We start from the raw sequence: 21533 nt of genomic DNA, 5'->3' as shown, positions 1-21533 counted from the left end.
GAACAAACTGAGGCAGATAGGGGTTGATTTGCCTAGGGTCATATAGCCAGTGAGTGTCTAAGGCTGGAGCTGAATTCAGATCTTCTTGTCCACTGTGCTATATAGTTGCCTCTAGAAGAAAATGGTGATGGTGGGAACTGTTAGTGTAATCAGTTCCTTCTTAGAGCAGCAGGATGGCTAATAAGCTTGAAGGTGGAAATACCTGATATGTGCAGGGCCTGTGAAGGAAACTGTTGGATAGATTAGGTGGGGGCAAGATTATCAGAGGGTCATTTTAAGGACACAGATAATCCTGACCATTCATTTTGTTTTATTACTATCTTCTGTTTTTATATTACCTTTATTTATTTGGGGCTTTTTTGGTTGCTTTTGTTTTAACCATTTTGTAGATTGGGAAACTTAAGCAAAGGCTGAATAAGTATACAGTCAAAAACATTTGTTAAGCACCTACTGTGTACCAGGTACTGAGCTAAACACTAGGCATACAAAAAAAGAAAAAAGATAGTTCCTGTTCTCAAGGAGCTCACAGTTTAATGGGGGAGACAACGTGCCATCAATATTTACAAATAAGCTATTTGCAGGATAAATAGGAAATAATCCAACACAAAGATGGCCATAGAATGAAAGGGGATCAAGAAAGTCTTCCTCCTGTAGAAGTTAAGAGTTGAAGTAAATCAGAAAGCAGAAACACTGAGATGGAGCATCCCTGGCATAGGGAGCAAGCAGATAATGTGCCTGAGTCTGTAGGTAGAGTGTCTTGTTTGAGGATGGACAGAAGAGGAAAGAGCCTTAAGGCAGACAGACCACTCCCACACCAGTAGCTGTTTCAGTGATCCAAGAATGAGGCGGTAAGGGTCTGCAACAGGGTTAGGATAGTGTCAGAGGAGAAAAGCGGGGCATAATAGAGAGATGCTGCAGAGGTGAAATCTACAAGAGGTGTTTCAGAGATGAAATTGATGAGAGATGAACGAAAGGTGAAATCAAGGAGAGATACTGTAGAAGTGAAATCTACAAGAGAAGCTGTAGAGGTGAAATCTATAAGAGAGGTTGTAAAGGGAAAATTGACAGACCTTGTAAACAGATTGGATATAAGGGGTAGAGAGATGGTAAGGAATCTGGGATGATTCCTAGGTTACAAGTTATCATTACTTATTAACAAAATAACTAGTACTTTAAGGTTTGTGAGAAGCTTTAATATATGATCTCTGTGATCTTTAAAGCGACCTTATTAGGTAGGAGCTCTTATTATCCCCATTTTACCTATTAAGACATTGAGACAGAGAATTTAGTAGCTTGCCTAAATCACCCAGCTCATATAAGTATCTGGAGAATTTGAACTCAGGGCTTCCTGGCCCTCAGTCTAGCCCTCTAAAAACCTTTATTGAGGGGGACTCTTAATATGTGCTTGTTGTATTGAATTGAATTGAGAGGGCGAACGGCTGTGTCTCCTGCCTGAATCCTTCGTCTTCTTATCCTAACGTATAATTTCCAATACCCCTTACAGCCCAGGGGTTGTACATCTCCCCATCTCCTCCCTCTCCCTACTCTAGCTTCTGACTTTCTGGACCACAGAGCAGGGGCAGGAGAAGCCCAACCCTGTTGTGCTGCAGTCCCAGTGAAGCTGCCCCCCTCCCATCTATCTTCCCTTCCCCCTCTCCACCCGCCATGCTCTGGAAAGGGCAGCGAGCGGGAGCGTGGGTGGATTGCACCCAGAGATATACATCTGAGAACTGAAGGGAACACTTTATTTTAGATTTGGGCTTTTTTTTTCTTTTTAAAGGGAAGTTATAAAATATCTCCTCTTGCTTCTTCTCTGAGTGTGCAGATGGTTCTGTGTTTCTGCCTAATAGGGGATAAAACTGCCAGTGCCTGACTGCCCTTGCTATCCCTAGTTAGACTCTGAGCTCCTCCAGGGCAGGGACCCTGTTAATCAGCAAGGATTTATTTGGTGTCAGGTTCTGGGCTAGGCACCAGAGAGACAAAGGCAAGAGGGAAGCAGTCCTTGCCCTCAAGGAGCTTATATTCAATGGGGGGGGGGTGGGGTGTGCTAAGGGGGAGGGAACGTGGGGATGTATATCTGAGAGTGGTGGGCAGGGAAGGAAGCTTTGGAGTAACAGCTTGTGAGTGGAGCCATGGGCTCCATTGTCATGCCTTTTCCAGAGCAATGGTAAAGCTGACATGATTACACACACACACACACACACACACACACACACACACACACACACACACACGCACACACACACGAGCACAAAGAAGGGCAGGACAAATGGCATAGTGCTAGCCTGCTGTCCTAGTGGAAGCCTGGATGGGATGAAACCCTGGGTGGTTTAATGATCTAGCCTGGGGCCACCTAGATATAACAGAGGATATTGCAGAGGACTGACTCACTCATCCTCCAGTGGGGAGCTGTTGGGGCTCAGCATTGATCTTTGATTACTCCTCAAACCTCCTCCCCCTATCTTCTGTGGCTTCCTGGGCCTGATCTAACCCATTCAAGCAAACATTCAGGAATTCCTGCCCTCTGTGCTTAGGTGACTTTATAGGCTCCTAGGATTAAGGGCCATCTAGTCCAACTACTTTTTTTTTTTTTTTAACAAATGAAGAAACTGAGACCCAGAGGGGCTAGTAAGTAGCACTGGTGGGATTCTCTGATTCCAGGCTCAGCACTCCTTCCCTCAAACTTTGGGGCATCACTTTTGTTACTCCCTGGCACATAACCCATACATTAATCAGGCCCGTCTCCTCATTGACCCCCAAGTGTGTGTGTGTGGACGCACATGGTGCTTACTCCTGTCTCTATACCTTTCTTTTCTCATGCTGTGTCCGGTGCCCAGACTTTTCAACCTGCCTCAACCTTCCTCCCTCATGTTTAACCAATCTTATCTTTTAAACCTTGTATTTTCTGACTACTCTGGCCCATATTCTATCATGGGATCTGAGATCAATATCAGGAAATGACCTTAGAGGTCATCTAGGCCAATCTCCTTCATTTTCCACCTTTATGGAAGTCGTTGATTCTGAAAGGGTAAGGCCCAGTGAGGGACTTGTCTTTGGGTAGCTGAAGCAACCAGCACTTCCAGCATAACATCTGACCAAGGCATAGGTGTCTTGGCTTAGCCATAAGACCAGTGTGTGGAAAGCACTCACTTGTGGTGTTTGTAAGCATGTCTCCTTTTCCTTACTCACTCCTCCCCACCCCCACCATGGAAGGAGATCAGAAGTACAGATAATACCTAACAGCAGTTAATCAAAAACTGCATTTATATTTTATTTAGCTTTGGCACAGACTCTCTCTCCTCCTCCCTCCCTTCTTCCCTTTCTCTTTCTCCCTTTCCATCTCTCTCATTTCTCCTCTCTCTCCCTCTCTCTCTTCCTTTCTCTTTTCTTCCTTCCTTCCTTTCTCTCTGTATCTCTCTCTCCTTTCCTTCCCTCTCCATTTCCCCTCTTGATTCACCCTGGGCAATAATGAAGGAGAAGGTCCTGGGTTTCCAAAGAATAAGCTACAAATAATTCAGATTTAATCATGTATCTATTAAAATATGTCACATTATATTCAAGGAGAATTCAAGACATGGAACGGGTCTTAATGATCTCTCCATTTAACTTCACAATTTTATAGCCCAAAGAGATTAAGAGACTGACTTTCTTACTCCCATCCCATTTACATTTGGGGGCTCTTGTGTTTATATAAGCATTTTCATATTGTCTCTCCATTCGAAAGGAAGTTCTTTGGGCCCAGAGGTTGTGTTCTTGCCCAGTGCCTGGCATGTAGGAAGTCTCTAATAAATGCTTGTTGACTGACCTACTGACTTGAAATTAGCTGTATAATGGCAGTTCTAGAACCAGAGCTCAGAACTAGTCTTGGATCTGATCATTTTAGGGCTAGGATAGGATAAAGTACTGGACTTGTGATGTCAGTAGCTCAGGGAGCTCTCCTCCATGAGAAAAAACCTTCTGTCAAAGTAGGTTAACTCCTTTGCGACTTAGCATTTTAAAGAGCTAGTTGCTTAGGGCACCTGGAGGTTAAGAGACTTGTCCAGGGTCTCCCAGACAGAATGTCTCAGAGGCAGAACATTTTTCCAGCCTCATTTTTGGTTGGGGAGTTAAATATTGCAGGGTAGCTTCTAATAGTTTGTAAAGTGGCTTTAAGCTTACAATGTTTAATCTGATGTGGGCCAAGAAGTACATGTGTGTGTGAGCCATTTAAAGTATTTTTTTTAATGTTTAAAACATGGTTTACTAATGTGGCTGACAATGTGTAGGGTTTGATGTACTATACAGTATTGGATGTTTACACTTGTTCCTTGTGGAAAATTCTTGCCAAGAGAGCAATTTTATGTATCAGAATAATAAATAAGTCAATATGTGGATGAGGCTGTACAAGTTTTCCCCATATGCGATTGTATCTTGTATATGGTACATGGCACCCAAACACAGACGAAAGGTGAAATTGTCATATGTATGGGAGCATCTGTTACAATTCCAAACACTGGCTGATGTCAGGATCAACCAGTTAATCTCGACCTCCGCCAAAGGCTACATTAATGGCCTATCTCATTAGGACAAATATAAATTTTCAGGATTGTTACCAGTAGAAGCATCATTCGGGACTGGTAATTATCAGTTCTTCAAAAATATCTGTAAGGTTAATTTACAAACCAATTAGTTACATTCTTTTTCATCAAAGTATACATTAGCCAGACTCTAGTGGCTGATATCAAAATTATCAGGACAACCTTGACATTAAGAGAATTAGAATTTATATCATGCCTACTACGTGCTAAGGCACTGTACTAAACTCTTTTTTAAAACTAATGCTGTCTCATTTGATCTTAATATGGGTGCTATTATTATTCTAATTTTACAGTTGAGGAAACTGAGACAAAGAGAGTGAAAGTGGCTTGTCCAGGATTGTATAACTGATGAGTGTACGAGGCTGGATTTGAATTCAGGTCTTCTGTCTCCAGGCCCAGTACTCTATCCACTGCACCACCAGCTGTTGCTCATTAAGCTTGTGCTTGGCCTTTGGAACACGTATCTATTAGCAGTCTTTCATCATGGGGATGGTAGGTGGCGCCATAGTGCATAGAGTTCTGGGCTTGTAGCTTCCTCAGTTTAAGTCTGACCTGATTCTTACTAGCTGTGTGACCCTGGGCAAGTCCCCTAACCCTGTTTGCCTCAGTTTCCTCAGGTGTAAAATGAGCTGGAGAAGGACATGGCAAATCACTCTAGTATCTTTGCCAAGAAAACCCCTAATGGGGTCATGAGGAGTCGGACATGACTGAAACGACTTTCATCGTATCATCACAACATCTTTCATCATATCATTTCAAAATCAACAACATCCTGGTTAAGCAGCTAAACCTTGGAACAATTATTACAAATCAATTATTCTAAATGATGAGTCATGCCCTTTTCCCCCTTTGCGTTTGGGCCGTACTTTTACATTTAATATTCCCATCCCTTACCCCACTAACTCCTCACAAGAAGTCATCAGAGAGAGAGGGAATGTTATCCCCTGCACTTTCAAGGGTAAAGGGGCAGGGTCCTTTGTATTTCAATGACTGGTCTCCCCAAGGGAAAGCATTAGAGAAGAGACCTCCCTGACCCCTTCTCTAAAAGTCTGAGCCCCATCCCTAAAGACCTGAAGCTGCAGTGTCTTCATTCTCTCCTCTCTCTTTCAGGTTGTCGGTCTCCTCCTGCCCAACCAGACCCTGGCCTCCACCATCTTCTGGCAGGTAACTCTCTCCCAGAAGCCCTCAGCCTTCAGGAGGTGGGTCCCAAACATTCAACAATAAATACTTAAGTAAAAATGTCCTGCCTGGGAAACTCTCCTCACTCTGACAGCACCATTAAAGAGAAGAATCAGTCGATCAATCAACAAAACTTGATTAAATACCTGCTCTGTGCCAGCCATTGTTGGGGACTCAAAGACTGAAATCATCCTGCCCTCTGCACCAACTGCCCTCCCTCTCAGAAATCCTCTCCCTTCTCACCTCTGCCTCCTGGTTTCCTTTAGGTCTCTCCTCCAAGCCCACCTTAGGCAGGAGGCCTTTCCTGGTCCCTAGCCTCTGCTGCTGCTTTCCTCTGGTGAGGTCCCCTTGTACAGAAACAGTTGTGTCCTTAGCTGGAATGTAGACTCCTGATGGCAGGGGCTGTCCTTACCTTTCCTTGTGCTTATGCCTGGCGCCTGGTATATAGTAAGTACTTAATAAATTCATGTTGCCTGACTGCTGGGAGAGATAGCTTGTATATAGAGAAAGGACAGTAACTGAACTTGTAATTTCATTAGTATAGGGAGGAAGCTCCATCTACCAGTGCAGGTCACCACCTTCTCTGCAACTGAGTCTTAGAAGATTTGCTAAAGCATTCAGAGGTTAAATAACTTATCCAGGGTCACGTAGCTAGTAAGTATCTGAAGTCAGATTTGAACCCAGGAAAATGAGTCTTCTTGACTCCAGGCCCAGCTCTCTACTCACTGCAAGACTCCCTCCTCCCTTCCCCTTTCCTTCTCCCCTTCTCTCCTCTCCAGTAAGTGTTATCCTGACCCATCCATGCATGGCTGCTTGAAAGTAGGGGTTTGAACTGAATCCCCTCCAGAGGCTTTTCTAGCCCCTAGACTAGAATGCACATTTGGGTCTCTCCCTCACCCTCAGAGTCAGTACAGGTTTAGGGAAGGCAGACTCATTTGACTTTCAGCCCAATCTGTAACCAATGGGGAAGGTAAAGCTGTCTCCCCCACCCCCTCAGCACCACCTGGGCTACCACTCTTCGCCAGTCGCATCACACATGCATTACAAAACCAGGTGCAATCATTTTTTCTAAGTCTTTCTTTTGGGTAGTTTAGGCTTTAGCTCTCTTGTAGCTAATTGAGAATTAACAGTGTGTGTGTATGTGTGTGTGTCTGTGTGTATCTGTGTGTGCATGTGTATGTGTGAGTTTGTGTGTGTGTGTGTGTGTGTGTGTGTGTGTGTGTGTAGTGTAGGTACAAGGTCTGACTCCCCTAAAGAAATCGAGCTAAGGGATTTCCAGTTGGTCTTCTAGAAATACCCACCCCTCCGCCCCTTGTGCTGTTTTTAAGACATTCAGGTTCTCTGGCCAATCCCATGTGACTTTGTGTCGTCTGGCCTAGAAAGGCATTCACTTTCAACATTTATTGAGCATCACCTTGGTACTCGTGTACCAAGAAAGCAAGCCAGGCCCCAGATAGGCCAAAATATTCAAAACAGCACTTTTTCTGTGGCAGTGAAGTATCTGCAAACAAAGCAAGAGCCCATTGCTTGGGGACAGGCTGAGTGAGAGTGCTGGGGCATTGTAGGAAACAGCAAATCCAAAGGATTCTGAGCACAGTGGGAAAGCTTGCGTCAACTCGAGGGAACAGAGAGAGCAGAACCAGGAGAACAAGGACAGAAGCTTTGGTTCTGGAGGCAAAGGCCCTGTATTCAAAGTCTGGCTCTGACACCTACTACCTGTATGATTTTGGGCATGTCATTTCACAGGTGTAGTGGAGCAAGTAGCTGCTGGCCTTAGAGGCAGGGGCACCTGGCCTCAGATCCCACCTCTGATGAATATTTGCTGGGCAACTTTGGGGAAGGTAGTTCACCTCTCATTACCTTCAGGCATTGTAATTGAACATAGATTGCAAAGTAGCTGATGATCTGCTTTGGCAGAAAGAGTTGCAGTTGGGTGGCTGTGGAGTCAGGAAGATTAGGGTTCGAATCTAGCTTTAGACACGTAGTAACTGTATGACCTTTTCTCAGCTGAGCGGTTAGATAGAACCCTGGGCCTGGAGTCAGAAAGATCTGAGTTCAAATCTAGCCTCAGATATTTGCTAGCTCTGTGACCTTGAAAGAATTACTTAACCTCTGCCTGTCTCAATTTCCTCATCTGTAAATACTCGACAATAGCACCTGCCTTCCAAGGTAGGTAATAACTGTAAAGGACTTACTTAGCACCGTGTCTGGCACATAGTAGGTGTATAATAAATACTTGTTTACTTTCTTCTCTCTGCATTTAGTTTCTACAGGTCTGGTCTGTCCATTCTTTTTGGAGTTCCTTGTATTGGTTGTTTCTTACAGTGCAACAAGCTTCTTTTACATGTGTAGGGGCATGTTCTAACCATTCCTTAGTCAATGGGCCCCCCACTTTCCCCCCGGTTGCTTTATTTCCACAAAAAGTGCTGCTTTGTTGGCCCATGTGGATGATCATGGGGGGAGGGGGGCTTCTCAGAGATGCTCTCTGATGACCCTCATCTCTTTGCAGTGGCTGAACCAGAGTCACAATGCCTGTGTCAACTATGCAAACCGCAACGCGACCAAGGTGAGCTTGCTAAGCCCCATACCTGCCATGGCTGTGGGGACGGCAGGGACAGGAACCGGCCAACTTTGGCTCCTGGGCAGGACCAGCCTGGTGGGAAGGCTGAGGAATACTTGCTTCTTTCTTACTGTGCTGTGGAAGTCACCCCTCTCTTTCTGCACACTGATGCCTAAGATTCCACCATTAGTGATTTATCCCTTTGGATTGCACTTTACTCTCTTTAGCCCACTTCTTCCTGGGAGAGGGTAACATACAACATCCCTAACTCCTTAGTAGGAATGAATTTTCCTTATTGTGAAGAAGAGTGTTGAATCTTTGGAGGTCTGATGCTATTTGGTTTTGGGGGGATTTTTCTGTTTGTTTTTTTGGAGGGGGGGTGAGGCAGTTGAGGTTAAATGACTTGCCCAAGGTCACACAGCTGGTGTCAAGTGCCTGAGGCTGTATTTGAACTCCTGACTCTGAGGGTCAGTGCTCTATCCACTGCCCCACCTAGCTGCCCCTGTGGTGCAACTTGTGAGCATTAGATTTGGGGTCAGACAGCCAGGGTTCATATCTAGGCTCTGTTACCTACTTTCTGGAAGAGGCACTGGATTTGAACTCAGTGCAACTGGATTTGAACCATAGCTCTTCCATTTAACTATCGGTGTGACCTTGGTCAAGTCATATCTCTGGGCCTCAGTTTCCTCTTTTGTAAATGGAAGGGATTAGACCAGTTGACCTTTGAGGTTGCTTCTAATTCTAAATCTGTGACACTATGATAAATATCAGCTATTGTTATTCATATGAACAGCTCATGTTATGTATCACACTGACAAGAGAAAGGAGATATTAGTGGATAGAGCACCACTGAAGGGCAGTTTGAACCCAGGACCTTGGACTCCAAATCTAGCATTTTTCCACTCTATTAGAACTTTATGTCCCCCACAGTTCCATCTCTGGGAGTGGCCTGAACTTAGATTTTGGTTTCTTTTGGCCTTTTCCCATTCTCCTGGACTTTGTGTCTTGGCTCGGAGTCAAGACAGACGTGTGCCTCCTTGCCTCTGACATTTGCCAGCCCAGTAACCCAGGGCAAGTCACCCTCTCTGAGCCTCCATTTTCTCATCTGAGAAACGGGGACAATATCAATCCCTCTGTGGCGTCCACCTCACCTGGTTATTGTCATCCTCACGTGAGGTCACGTATGACAAGTGTAAAATGTAAATGTAAAGTTATGATTGTTTGATGATGGTGGCATATCTGCTCTCCGGGGTTCCAGGTGCCAAGCTGAAAATTCTCTGTCTCTTTTTCAGCCTTTGCCTGCATCCAAGTTCATCCAGGGCTACTTGGGAGCCGTCATAAGCGCTGTCTCAATTGCAGTGGGTAACACTTGTTTACAATGTGTTTGTTGTGTAGAAATTACTTTCTGTCTCCCTAATCTTGATCTTCTTGGACGTATATGTCTTCTACCCTTAAGGCTCTGGGAATGCCCTGAGGTCCATTTCTGAAGGGGTACTGGGAAGAAGGGCTTTCACCTACTTTCAGGAGAGATTTTCCTACTTTGATACAGCTCCTGAAAGAGGAAGGCACTGTTGAGTTTGGGGGAACTACGCTACAAGGTATACCAGATGGAGGATGTTGACTCAAGGGAGGAGAGGAGGTGCCTCCTTTACCATGGGGAGGGGAGGGCATCTTCACATGAAGAAGTTTGTATTCCTATTGCCTAGCACATAATAGATTCTTCAAACATATTTCTTGACTATTGATGAAAAACTCCACTCATAAGTTAGGGAATAAGGCAGGACCGATTGCAAAAAATTGAGAGGAAATCAGATCTGTTTTTGCCCTCCAGGGTGACCCAACCTCATCAGGGCAAAGAGGGAGCCAGCTTAGAATGGTTAACATACCCCAAATCCCATTGTCTCACAGCTTTCCTGTTTTTTTCCTTCTTTAAGAGTCAGTGTTGAGCTGGGATGGAAGATTATGACACCATCTGGAGGGGTGGAAATGATTAGCTCAGTGGTTTGGGTCATTGGCCAGGAGAGTGGGTGGCAAAGCCAGGAGGGGAGCTCAGGTGTCCTGCCTTCCTGAGCACATCGTTCTCATCCTCTGTTCATCTGAACGAAAGAAAGGCGATGCTTGCCTCCATCAAGATATTCCATATTCTATGTAACAATGATGACTATTACATGTGATTCATATTATTAGTCATACCAATAATTGTTATCCATAATATTTATCAATATGAATAATACTGATATAATTGGAAAAGAATAATAGCGGGATAGCAGCTTGTCCTAGGATCATTTCTATGTGAGCCCCATCAAAAAAGAGAATGGGATATTAGTAACAGCAGCAGGAGCAACTCATATTTATCTAGCCCTTTGAAAATACTTACAATGCCTTCTTTTTGAAAAACAACGATCTGGTATTTTTCCCTCCCTCCCCCTGGAAAAAAAAAATCCTCGTAGCGATCTGCATAGCCAACCAAAACAAATTCCCATTTTGGCCGGGTCCAAAAAAGTCTAACAGTATCCTTTCCCCAGTGGCTCTGAAAACACTGAGGTTTAGAGCTTATCAGGTTTACTCGGAGTCACACGACCAATGTGTTCCAATATTCTAGAAAGCTATATTGTTTCCTGCCTTCTGGTGATCAGTTATTGTTATCAGATTTTTTTCTTAAGCTTTCTGAGTTCTTCTGGGAGACCTATGATTCTTAAATTGTCTCTGCATTCTGTTTTCAAGATCAATAGTTTTTGCTTGTCTGGAGATCATGTTTTCTGGGAACGTTATTGCTTTTTTGCTTCTCCTCTTTTCGATTAGCCTTCACTCTTGTACATTTGTATTCACATTTCCAAGTATTTGTCCTCTCTCTCTTTTATTCGGTGATTCTTGCCACAATGGATTAATATTTTTCTATTCTGCCAATTATGTCTGCTATGCAGGCCGTAAATTCTGCTTTCACAATTCTTATTTCTTTTTAAACCATTTGGGAACATCCTCTGGGGTTCCATGCTCTCTTGGGAACACACACACACACACACACATACACACACATACATACACACACACACATACACACACACACATACATACACACACATACACACACACATACACACACACATACACACACACACACACGTTGTCATGGCCCTTGGCTTCATCATCATTATGATAATGATAACTTACATTCACATAATGCTTACTATGGGCTGGGCACTTTGCTAAGCACTTTACAATTATTATCTCATTTGATCTTCACAACAACTCCGGGAGGTAGGTGCTATTATTATTCTGATTTTACAGATGAGGGAACTGAGGTAAGCAGAGGTTGAGTGACTTGCCCAGGATCTCACTGAACGTCTGATCCCAGGTCTTTCTGACAGAAGACCTGCCCCTCTGTGCACTTTGGTGCCACCTAGCTGCTTCATCATTTATTGTTTCATTTTCCTTTTACCTTTAGTCATAGATGCCTGGACTCATTTACCCGATCTAGAGGCCATATTCCTTTCTGTTATTAATGTTGTTCTTCCCTGTAGGCATATCTATTTATGCTCCACATCTTTATCTGAGTTTTCTTCCTCCTGAGATCTTTGGTAGCGTCAGTCTTTTTTCCTTATATTATATTACCTTTTGCTCACTTTCTGATTCCTTCCCCCTTTGATGACAGTTGCTCTCATCTGTAAAATGAAAGAAGACTAGATGGGCTTGCTCTGAGAGGAGACTGTAATGCTACAGAAAGCTCCTAGGGACAACCAAGGACACTAGTCCCTGCCCAAGCCAATCTACTTTACAAATACTTGTTCTGGGCTCCTTCTCCTCAATCCTGTCTCAGCTGAATCAAGAGGGGAAAGGGTTTGTCCACAAGTAGTTCCAGGGTACCTTAGAGAGACAGAATGTGCCAAGAGTCCAGGAATGGTGATAATGGATTTGCCCCAACTTGAAATCCTGGGAGGTGCCGATAGGTCACACCAAACTGGGCACTCAGTGCTGAAGGCAGCAAATATCACTGATCCTTTGCTGTCACGAAAATTTCTCTTAGTCCCAAATAACATTATAATAATCTCCTTGAAAGTATGCCTCACTCCCACACCTCCTTCTTCCCTTCTTTGTCTTCCTTTCCCATTACATTTTCTCTTCCATCTCTAGCTCCTCATTTCTTCTTCCCTCCTTTGGTTTCTATATCTATTCTTATATCTCTCCCCCTCTACCACCTCCTCTTTCCCCTTCTCCTCTTCTTCCTCCTTCCCACTCTTTCATCTTTTCCTCTACTTCCTTCTCTTCCTTTTCCTTCTCTTTCTCTTCATTTTCTTCCCCATTTTGTCTTCCTTTCTGCCCCCTTCTCCTCAGGGACCCCAGGACCCAAGGCTGCACCTCATGGGGAGCATTTGGTGGCCTCCCCTTGATTGCTGGCCCCCTTGGCTCTCTGATTCTGTGATCTCCACTTGATAAGAGTAACCCTTCTTCACTGCCTCCTCCTGCTCAAGGAGAGGGTCCAGCCTTGACAGATGGGAGCAGAGTTTCTGACACGGATTATCTCCAGCTTGCTTTTCTCTTTTTGTGTAAATCACAAAACCACTGGATAAAGGAGTTTTATTTTAGTTTAGTTTTCCTTGTTCCTGGCACCCCAGGCCTGTCGGCCTCATTAACTGATCTCTGCTGTCAATTAGCTGTAAATCCCCTCCCAGGGTGAGCCTATTAGGAGGAGATGACCTGAAAACAAGTGTCACTGGCCCCAGTGGTTGGCCCAGTTCTGGTATTAATTAAAAGGAGCCCCTCCCAGATGAAGCCTGGGATGGAGAGACCTAGCAAGACAGAGGAGAGAGGGAAGCACCAAGGCCTGGGGAAGGGTTCAGCTTTTTTCCTACTCCCAGTGACAACCCTTTGGCCTCTGTGTATCTTCCCCATCACTCCAACTGCCCCAGGAATCAGAACCCTCCTGTATTCATGCTTCTTAAATGGATTTACAGGCCAAAAAGCCAGGCTTTAAGGTTTGGTTATTAGACTCTTAGCCAACAGCAATTACCAAGAATAAATTATTGAGAAGGAAGAAAGGAAGGACAGATGGATAGATGGATGGATAGAGAGAAGGAAGAAAGGAAGGAGATGTCATTAAATTATTTTCTTAAACCCCACAGCTTACTGTATTTTAGGAGGAAGCTTTCCTCACTCAATCTAACTTCACCATTCAATTCCACAAGTATACTTTGAGTATCTACTGCTTTTTGCTTGGGGTGACTATAGGGAAACTGGGAGAGGCTCAGCCTGCCCTGAGAGAGTATCACACCTAGGTAGATAGAACATTTATTAAATAAAGCATTTATTAGAAGATAACATTTATTAAGCCCTTACTTTGTGCCAGGCTCTCTGTTAAGTGCTGCGGACACAAATATAAGCAAACAAGGCAATCCCTGTCTTCTAGGAGTTTATATTCTAGTGGGAGGGAGGGGAGAAAACATATCAGTTATATGTTTTATACGACATTGATTAATGGTGCCAGACCCTCCAAAGAAGTGGATTCCTGCCTAAAGGTGCCCATAGGTGGCTGTGTTTATTCTGTTCTGTCATTTATATTTCCCATTAGAATATAAGTTCTTTGAGGGTAGGAACTATACATACATACATATATGTGTGCATGTACATATTTTTCTGCTTTTTTAAAAAATCCCCAGTATAGATCACAATGGCTGGTATATGGTAGGTGCTTAATAAATGATTTATTGATTGACATTATTGAGGAGACAAACTGTAGATGCATGAAAATTCAATAATGGTATAAGAGCACAGTTTGTGGTCCCACAAGGCAGCACTAGACTTCTGGTCCACTGGACCCTTTGGCCAGTAGCAAAGCCTGGAGAAGGAAGGTGTTGGTGGCTCAGACCCTTGGCACAGAAAGCTTTCTGGAGTTGGTGTATTTTGCTGACTTTCTCCCTGCATCTCTTGGTCTGCCACTACCCAACTTGATGATCATTTCTGGTGTTGGGGTGCTTCTTCCTGCCCCCCATTTATTTTCTGACATTTGATTCTCCTTGTTCTAGTGTGGTTCTGGGGAATTGGAGTAGATGGCTTCTTTCACCAAGGGCTAAAACTTTGACTTAGGCTATGACTGCTAAATAGCCTTTGGAGGGAAGGAGGGGAGCGAGAGAGACTGGGAAAGGGGAGAGGAGGGATTCCTTGGTTTATTCCCCTGAGTAATGTCAGGAGGGACAGTCGAATCAATCCAATCAGCTTCTAATCCTTGTGCCAAGAGGAAGGAGTTGTGTCAGATACCATATTTTCATGATTGGGGCAGGTAGGTGGCTCAGTGGATAGAGCCCTGGGCTCAGAACCAGGAAGACTCATCTTCATGAGTCTAATCCAGCCTCAGACACTTACTAGCTGTGTGACCCTTGGCAAGTCACTTAATCCTGTTTGCCTAAGTTTCCTCATCTATAAAATGAGCTGGAGAAAGAAATGGCCAACCACTCCAGTGTCTTTGCCAAGAAAACCCAGACACTACTGAAAACAACAACGAAATTCCCAAAATGTATGTCTTATTCTGTGTCATGAAACTAACATTTGTCCTCTGGAATCCTGATTGGTCATGGCATTGATCAGAGACCTTAAGTATCTCAAAGTTCTCCCCTTTTCAGTTTACAGATGAGACCCAGAGTGAGTGACTGACTCACCCAGTCATACAACATGTTTCCGTACCTGTTACCCGTACCTTTCCGTACCTGTTACAGGAGATCAGCAGAGGCTGGAGAATAGTGAGTGGGCTGCCAGTGATAAGCTCTGACTTCTCCATTTAACCACAGGCTGGCCGTACAGGGCATGCCATGCTCTCATCCCTCCATTTCCAGATTGGGGGAGGGGGACAGGGATGGTAGAGCTACCTCCCTTGTCCCAGTTAAGCACCACTCAATCAGCCTTGGTGTTTAAGGACATATCTGGCCCAGGCTACCTTGTGATAGTCATCCAGCTTAAATTATTGTCTATATGTAGCATTAATAGGCACATGCTGGCTCTGGGCACTGGCTTGAAATTATTTTAGTACAGGCAGGTCCTTCCTGAGAAATCCACAGTTTTTCTTCTCCAACACTCTCCCCGCCCTTTTCCTGAACATGGCCCATCTGTCCGCTGCTATGATATCTGTCTGTCTGTCTTTCTCTGTCTCTGTTTTTGTGTCTCTGTGTCTTTCGTTCTGTCTCCATCTTTACTTCTCTGTCTCTGCTTCCGTCTCTGTGTCTCTGTCAGCCCCAGCCCCCTCCTTGTGGGTCCCTCTCCTCCCACCTACCTCTTGCAGCAAGCACACGCCAAGTCCCCCTGGAGACTCGGAGGTCTGGAGGGAACAGGAGGTCCTCGTGCCCCTGCTGCCTCAGTGTCCTCCAGGCCTGGGCTGTCACTCACCTGGCTGGCTATATCCCCTGGAGGGCCAGCACAGTGAGCTGGGGGGGGCGGGTTTCTGAGGCCAGGAATTCCTGGGCAGACTCGGCAGCCTGTTTGTTACGCCCCCCTTCCTCTCCTTCCATGGCGGGGCCTTGCCAAAGTGGAGCCATGTTTAGTTAACTTTGATTTGGTGGTTTATTTGGGAGGCTGTGAAAGCGCCCCACTGGGGCAGCCCATGGCCGTAATTGTTCCTTTCTCAGAATCCTCCAGAATCCAATTATTAGGGCTGATTTTCTGATCACTAGCTCTGTTCATGATGGGTCGGTCGCCATGTATGCCAGCTGGTTTCCTTAAACAAGGCCCGCCGAGCTGGCAAGGAGAGGAAGCAGCCAGCTCGGCTTTTTCATTTTAATGGGCTCCACCAAATGCTGTAGCCCCGAGGGCCCCAACCATCCCCAGCGGTGGGGGAGGTGGGGGTAGGGAGAGCTGCCTCCTGGTCAGTGCATGCCCTAACATGCTGGGAAGCCCCTGACCCAAAGGACCCTGGGCCTCAGCCCTGCTCCAGCCCCTTCCTCAGGGACCTAGCCTTCAGAAGAGGCAGGGGAGGGCTGGAGCCGAGCTCATCACAAGGAGGGAGGGTTGAGAGGGCTAAGTGGCCTGTTCGGCTTCACCTCCCACAGTAACAGCTGCCATTTACATTGTGCTAAAGCACGTCTATTAAACCCTTTACAAATATCTCATTTGATTCTCCTAATAGCTCTGGGAGGTAGGTACTGTTATTGTCCTCAGACAGATGGAGGCCAAGTGACTTGCCCAGGATCACACAGCTAGTAAATGTCTGCAGCTGGACCTGACTCCAAGTCCTTTACATTCTTAGCAGAGAGGTTTGTATTTTGTCTTAGAGGCAATTGGGAGCCACTGAAGATTTTTGAGTGAGTGGGCTGATCTGTGTTTTAGAAATATTAATTTATTTGCCCTGTTAAGGATGGATTTAGGAGGGGGAGAGGTTGGAGTTAGGGAGTTACAAGGCTGTTGCTGTCATCTCCATGAGGACCTAAACCAGGTGGCCCCTTGAGAAACATGATTTTACTAGTAAGGAAACAGAGGCAGGGGAGTGTTCCCGGCCACCCTACTAGTCAGTAACAGCCAAAACTGGAAGCCAGGTCTCCTGCTGCAAGAAAGACTTTTTCTTCTTATCCTCTCCTCTCCCCCCCCAATTGATCCTTCATGGAGGCCATGGCATGGTGTAGCCCAGTAGAGGCTCCCCAACATTTTCATTCAAGTTTAAAAAGGGCTTTGTATACATGAACCCATGGGATCATCACAAATCTGTGGGGCAGGTATTATGCTTCCCTTTTGAATAATCTGTGACTCAGAGGGGCAAGGTGACACAGCTGCGAAGTGTCAGAAGCCAGATTTGAACCCGAGTTCAGGTCTCTCTTGCCTCTAGGTTCTTCAAGATGCTCTCCCTGCTCCCAGCCTGCCTCATTTCCCTATAGGAAGGGAAATATTGTTAGACTAATCTGGGGATTGTTATCAGTACTGACTCTGGCTAATTGCCTTTGGACAGAAACCCTACCAAGCTGCTGACCTCCATGACCTGTTAGCCCTACCCTTGGACGTTCTAAAGAATGAAGCAAACACTGACAACCCCTCCCCCCATCTTCATTTCTAGAGTCATATGACTCAGATTCAAATACCAGCTTTTCCAGTTAATGTGGAAGGTTACCAGTGTGATCTCAGGTAAGGTAACTCAACATCTGGGCCTCAGTTTCCTCATCTGTAAAAACAGACATAAGGAGATGGACTAGATGATCCCCAAGGCCACTCCTTTGGGCTTTAAGTCTATGAAGATTCTGTTTGGGACAGAAATCACCTTCTTCCTCCCTCACCCCCAGATTCTAGAGTGACCAGAAGGAGAAGGGTTAGGAATCCACTTTTCTACCAAAATACTGCCTGTTACTGTAACTGATCACAAGGCCTGGCCTCTCCCTTCCCTGCCAGCCCTTTCTGCCTCACTTCTCTCCTTCTCCTCTCCCACCCCCTTTCCTTTGCTGCCTAGGTGAAGGTGCCCCTGTGGATTTTTCTAATCCCAGCTCCCTGGCCCTGATAATTGTTTGTGATCGGTGCAGAGCCTTTTTGCTGACAGCCTGTGAATGTGGTGTGAGAACCCATCATCAGGGTGTGAGATGGAGTGGGGGCCGCCCATGGCCACACTCAGTCAGAAGGGACAGCGTAAGAAGGGGCTGAGCGCATTTTGCACCTGCATGTGTCTGGAAGGCAGCGCCAGCAGCCAGAAGAATTGCTTATTTGGTTGACCCAGAAGACTGATGTTATCCCCAAAGCCCCATCCCCAAAAGCTGAGCCAAGATCTAGAGAAGGAGAGGTTTTGTTGAGGTATAAAGCTAGAGGAGACCTCCTTGTCCTGTGTCCTCCTTTTACAGATGAAGAAAGTGGGGCTCTAAAGTTAAGGGACTTGTTCAAGGTCACTCAGGAGGGCATGTGATGGGATGCTGGAACTCAGGATGACAGAGACCTGGGGGAGAAATTCCTGGGAAGGCTGAGAGCAGGCTCTTGTCTATGATCCATTTGGAGGTGGCAGGAGGGATCCCCTAGTAGTGTCTCATCTGCCTAGGCTCTTCTCCCTTAATCGTGGCTGGTTTCCTGTATGAGAAGTGAGCCAGTGCATGGCTTAGGGGAGAGGACCTAGCAAAGGAAGAGAAGAAAGCAGGGTGCTTGGATGGAAACCTTGCTTCTCACTGGAGTTAGCTTGGGCTCAAATGCAGTGTGTGTCTCTTACTGCCTGTGTGACCTAGGCCACGTCACTTAATCTACTTGGGTCAAATTTTCCTCATCTAGAAAATGAAGAGGTTAGAACAGATGGCTTATAAAGTCCCTCCCAGTTACAGGTCACGTTCCTAGGCCGTCACTCCATCCAATCCCAGACTACAACTTGTGTCTGGGGAGTACTAAGCTGGTAAGAAAGGGGGTGACCCTCGATTTAGAAAGCTCAGTGGCCAGTGTGTGTAGACAGGTGCTGGTGACCTTCATTCTGAGGACTCTGAGCTAAAAGGATCCTTAGAAGTCATCCCCATCTTTTTCCAAATGAGGAACTTGAGGTCCAGAGGTGCTTCATGGGAATCTGCTACCTCACCTCCCCCCTCTCTCCCAAGGAACCAGTCAGTGTGAAACCTGGATTCTAATCCCTGCTCTAATGATGTGATTTAGGGCAAGGCACCTAATCTCTCCAACTCTCAGTTTTTTCATCTCTAAAATGGGGATTATACTGACTCCATCTACCTCATAGGGTCATTGTGAGCAAAGTGCCTTGTAAATTCTGGTTTGCAGTACCTGATGCATATGATTTGTCTATTAACTAGGTGTGGCAGAAAAGCATTGGCATGCTGACCTTGGCTAAATGAGAGAGTCAGATCTCAAGGGGGTGAGTAATGGGGGCTAAAGTGGTCAGGAGCTTGGCAAGTTTTCTTGGAGAGTATTTACTCTCCCAGCTCCTCCCAGGAAGCACAGATATGAATGAATCCTAAAGTCAGAGGACCTGGGTTCAGATCTTCACCTGCCATTTAATGACCTTGGACAAGCCCCAGGGCCTCAGTTTCCTCATTTGTAACATAAGGGTTTTCGACTCAGTAGGCACTAATGTTTCTTCCATGATCCTGTAAATTGGGAGGGACACCCTTCACCATCCCCGCTTCCCTACACATACATGCTCCCTCTAGGGCTTCCCTTACTCTTCAGCAGCCAGCAGGGGGAGCCCAAGCTCACCTTCGCCATGGTCTTTGGGCTCTATCCAAGGCTCTATGAGCCAGGTGAGGAATGCAGGTCAGCCATATCTTCCCCTGGTGCTAACTCTTTCAAAGTCCATCCATATTTGTGCTCCCTCCTGGCAGCAAATTCTCTCCAAGAAGATTTGTCAGGCTCCGGGCCACTTTTGTCCCCATTTCTCACCCCATCTTGGTCCATGAGGTCAGGCAGAGATGATGGGATTGCATTGATTTAGATGGAATGGATCAGCAGGTTGTCAGATAACAAATTCCAGATGAAGAGGACCCCTGAAGGCTGTCTTAACAATGCCTTCAATGTATAGCTTGGGCAGAGGAGGCTCAGAGTGGTGAAGAACTTGCCTCATTTATTACACAGGTATCTGATCAGGATAATGTGATTTTTATCACCTGGAATGGTAAAATGGATGAAAGTGGTGATATCACTCTGGGTGGGTGGGGAGAGATTCTCAACACAGGTAATAAATGCATGCCAGAGGCAACTCTGACTCCAAATTTTATCCTCCTTTGATTCCACTGACTTGCAGACTCTCCTCTTTGGAAGGACCTCTGAGGTTATCTATATAACCTCAGTCAGTCAACAACCATTTATTAAGGGCTAACTGTGTGCAAGGTACTGTGCTGAGCACTGGGGATGATGCAAAGAGAGGCCCAAACAGTCCCTGCTCTCAAGGAGCTCATGGTATTATGGGGGATAAAAGGCGCAAATAACAAGGTGTGTGTGTGTGTTTGTCCTTCATTACCAAAGAAGACCATGCCATCAGAGAAATAATGACATGACTTGCACTTGACTTTGTTTTGAGTGAGGAAGGGCTGTGCAGGTCACCAGCCTCACTTCTCCTCCAGAGCCATCTGAATCCAGTGACCAGATATTCATGAGGATAACTGGAGATGACCCAGGATGAGGCAGTTGGGGTTAAGTGACTTGCCCAAGGTCACACAGCTAATGAGTGTCAAGTGTCTGAGGTGAGATTTGAACTCAGGTCCTCCTAACTCCTGTACTGATGCTCTAACCACTGCACCACCTAGCTGCCCCCAAAACAACAAGGTACATCCAGGAGATGTACAGATGGAAGGTAGATTCAGCGTGAAGACATAGTGAGGGCCAGGGTGGAATGAGAAAGGTCTCCTTCAGAAGGTGGGGTCTGAGCTGAGTCTTGAAGGAAGCCAGGACATAGATGGGGTGGAGGTGGGGGGTGGGGATGGGACACCTTCTGCCCTGTGGGCCTATTCTGGGTCTTAGCATCTCAGAGTAGGGTTTTCCAGAATGACTGACATGTGAGATGTCACTGAGAGCCAGGAACTGGGCAGAAATGGGGACAGAAGATTCCAAAGGAAGTTAGATGTTCTCTGCCCCAGCCTTCCCATTCTCCATCTCTCTGTCTCTATCTCTCCCCTCCTCTGCTTCTATCCTCCTCTTTTTCTGTGTATTCTCTTTTATTTTCTTCTTTTTCCCTTCTCTTTCCCCATTCTTCTTCCCCTCTCTCTCCTTCTCCCTCCTCCCCCCCTTTCTCTGTCTTCCTTCTCCCCCAGCACAACCAGTTAGTAACCAAGTCTTACTGATGTTTCCTCATGTCTCTGCCTTTATCACTCCAGGAGGAGGAGTATGGTGATCTTTTTCTGAGCAGTCCCCTTCTCCTCTCCTTTCCATCCCTGTGTGTAGTGGCGTATAACTGTGGTAAGGATGGAGGGGGAGAGGTTTGGATGGCTGGTCTGGTAAGTGCTTAGAAAAACTGGTTGAATTGAAATGAGTCTGGGTGTCCCTGCCCAGGCTGCTGCTTCTGGGCCCCCCAGCCCCTTTTGCTGGGCTGTAGTTCTAGGTCTCCCTTGACACCCCAGAGTTCTGCAGTTGCCTGACCTTCCTTCTGATCGGCACAGGAAAGCTTTCTATAATAGGCACCCCACGCTTGCTTTTCAGCATTTCCCAACACTTTTACATATGAGTTGAGGACAAGAAGAGAAGCTGAGCCTCCTGCCTCCCAGCCGGAAGGAGGTGCGGTGGGTGCTGATGGGCAGTGCTGCCTCTTCTCAGGCCCAGCAACCCTCAGAAGAGCCTAGATCTACCAC

General features: G+C 45.9%; 1 protein-coding gene across 1 annotated transcript in view; it reads left to right on the top strand.

Moving 5' to 3' along the window:
• The window catches only part of SFXN5 (sideroflexin 5), a 205074-nt gene that overhangs the window by 92767 nt on the left and 90774 nt on the right, over positions 1-21533 (top strand). Inside the window, exons 7-9 of the mRNA XM_072627630.1 lie at positions 5688-5741; positions 8266-8322; positions 9609-9674. Of these exons, the coding sequence (XP_072483731.1) occupies positions 5688-5741; positions 8266-8322; positions 9609-9674 (177 nt within the window). The remainder of the gene's footprint in view (positions 1-5687; positions 5742-8265; positions 8323-9608; positions 9675-21533) is intronic.

This window comes from Notamacropus eugenii, chromosome 1 (genome assembly GCF_028372415.1).
Source record: "Notamacropus eugenii isolate mMacEug1 chromosome 1, mMacEug1.pri_v2, whole genome shotgun sequence".
NCBI classification, from domain to species: Eukaryota; Metazoa; Chordata; class Mammalia; order Diprotodontia; family Macropodidae; genus Notamacropus; species Notamacropus eugenii.
Note: the sequence above shows the minus strand (reverse complement) of the source record. Positions and strands in the feature narration are given on the sequence as shown.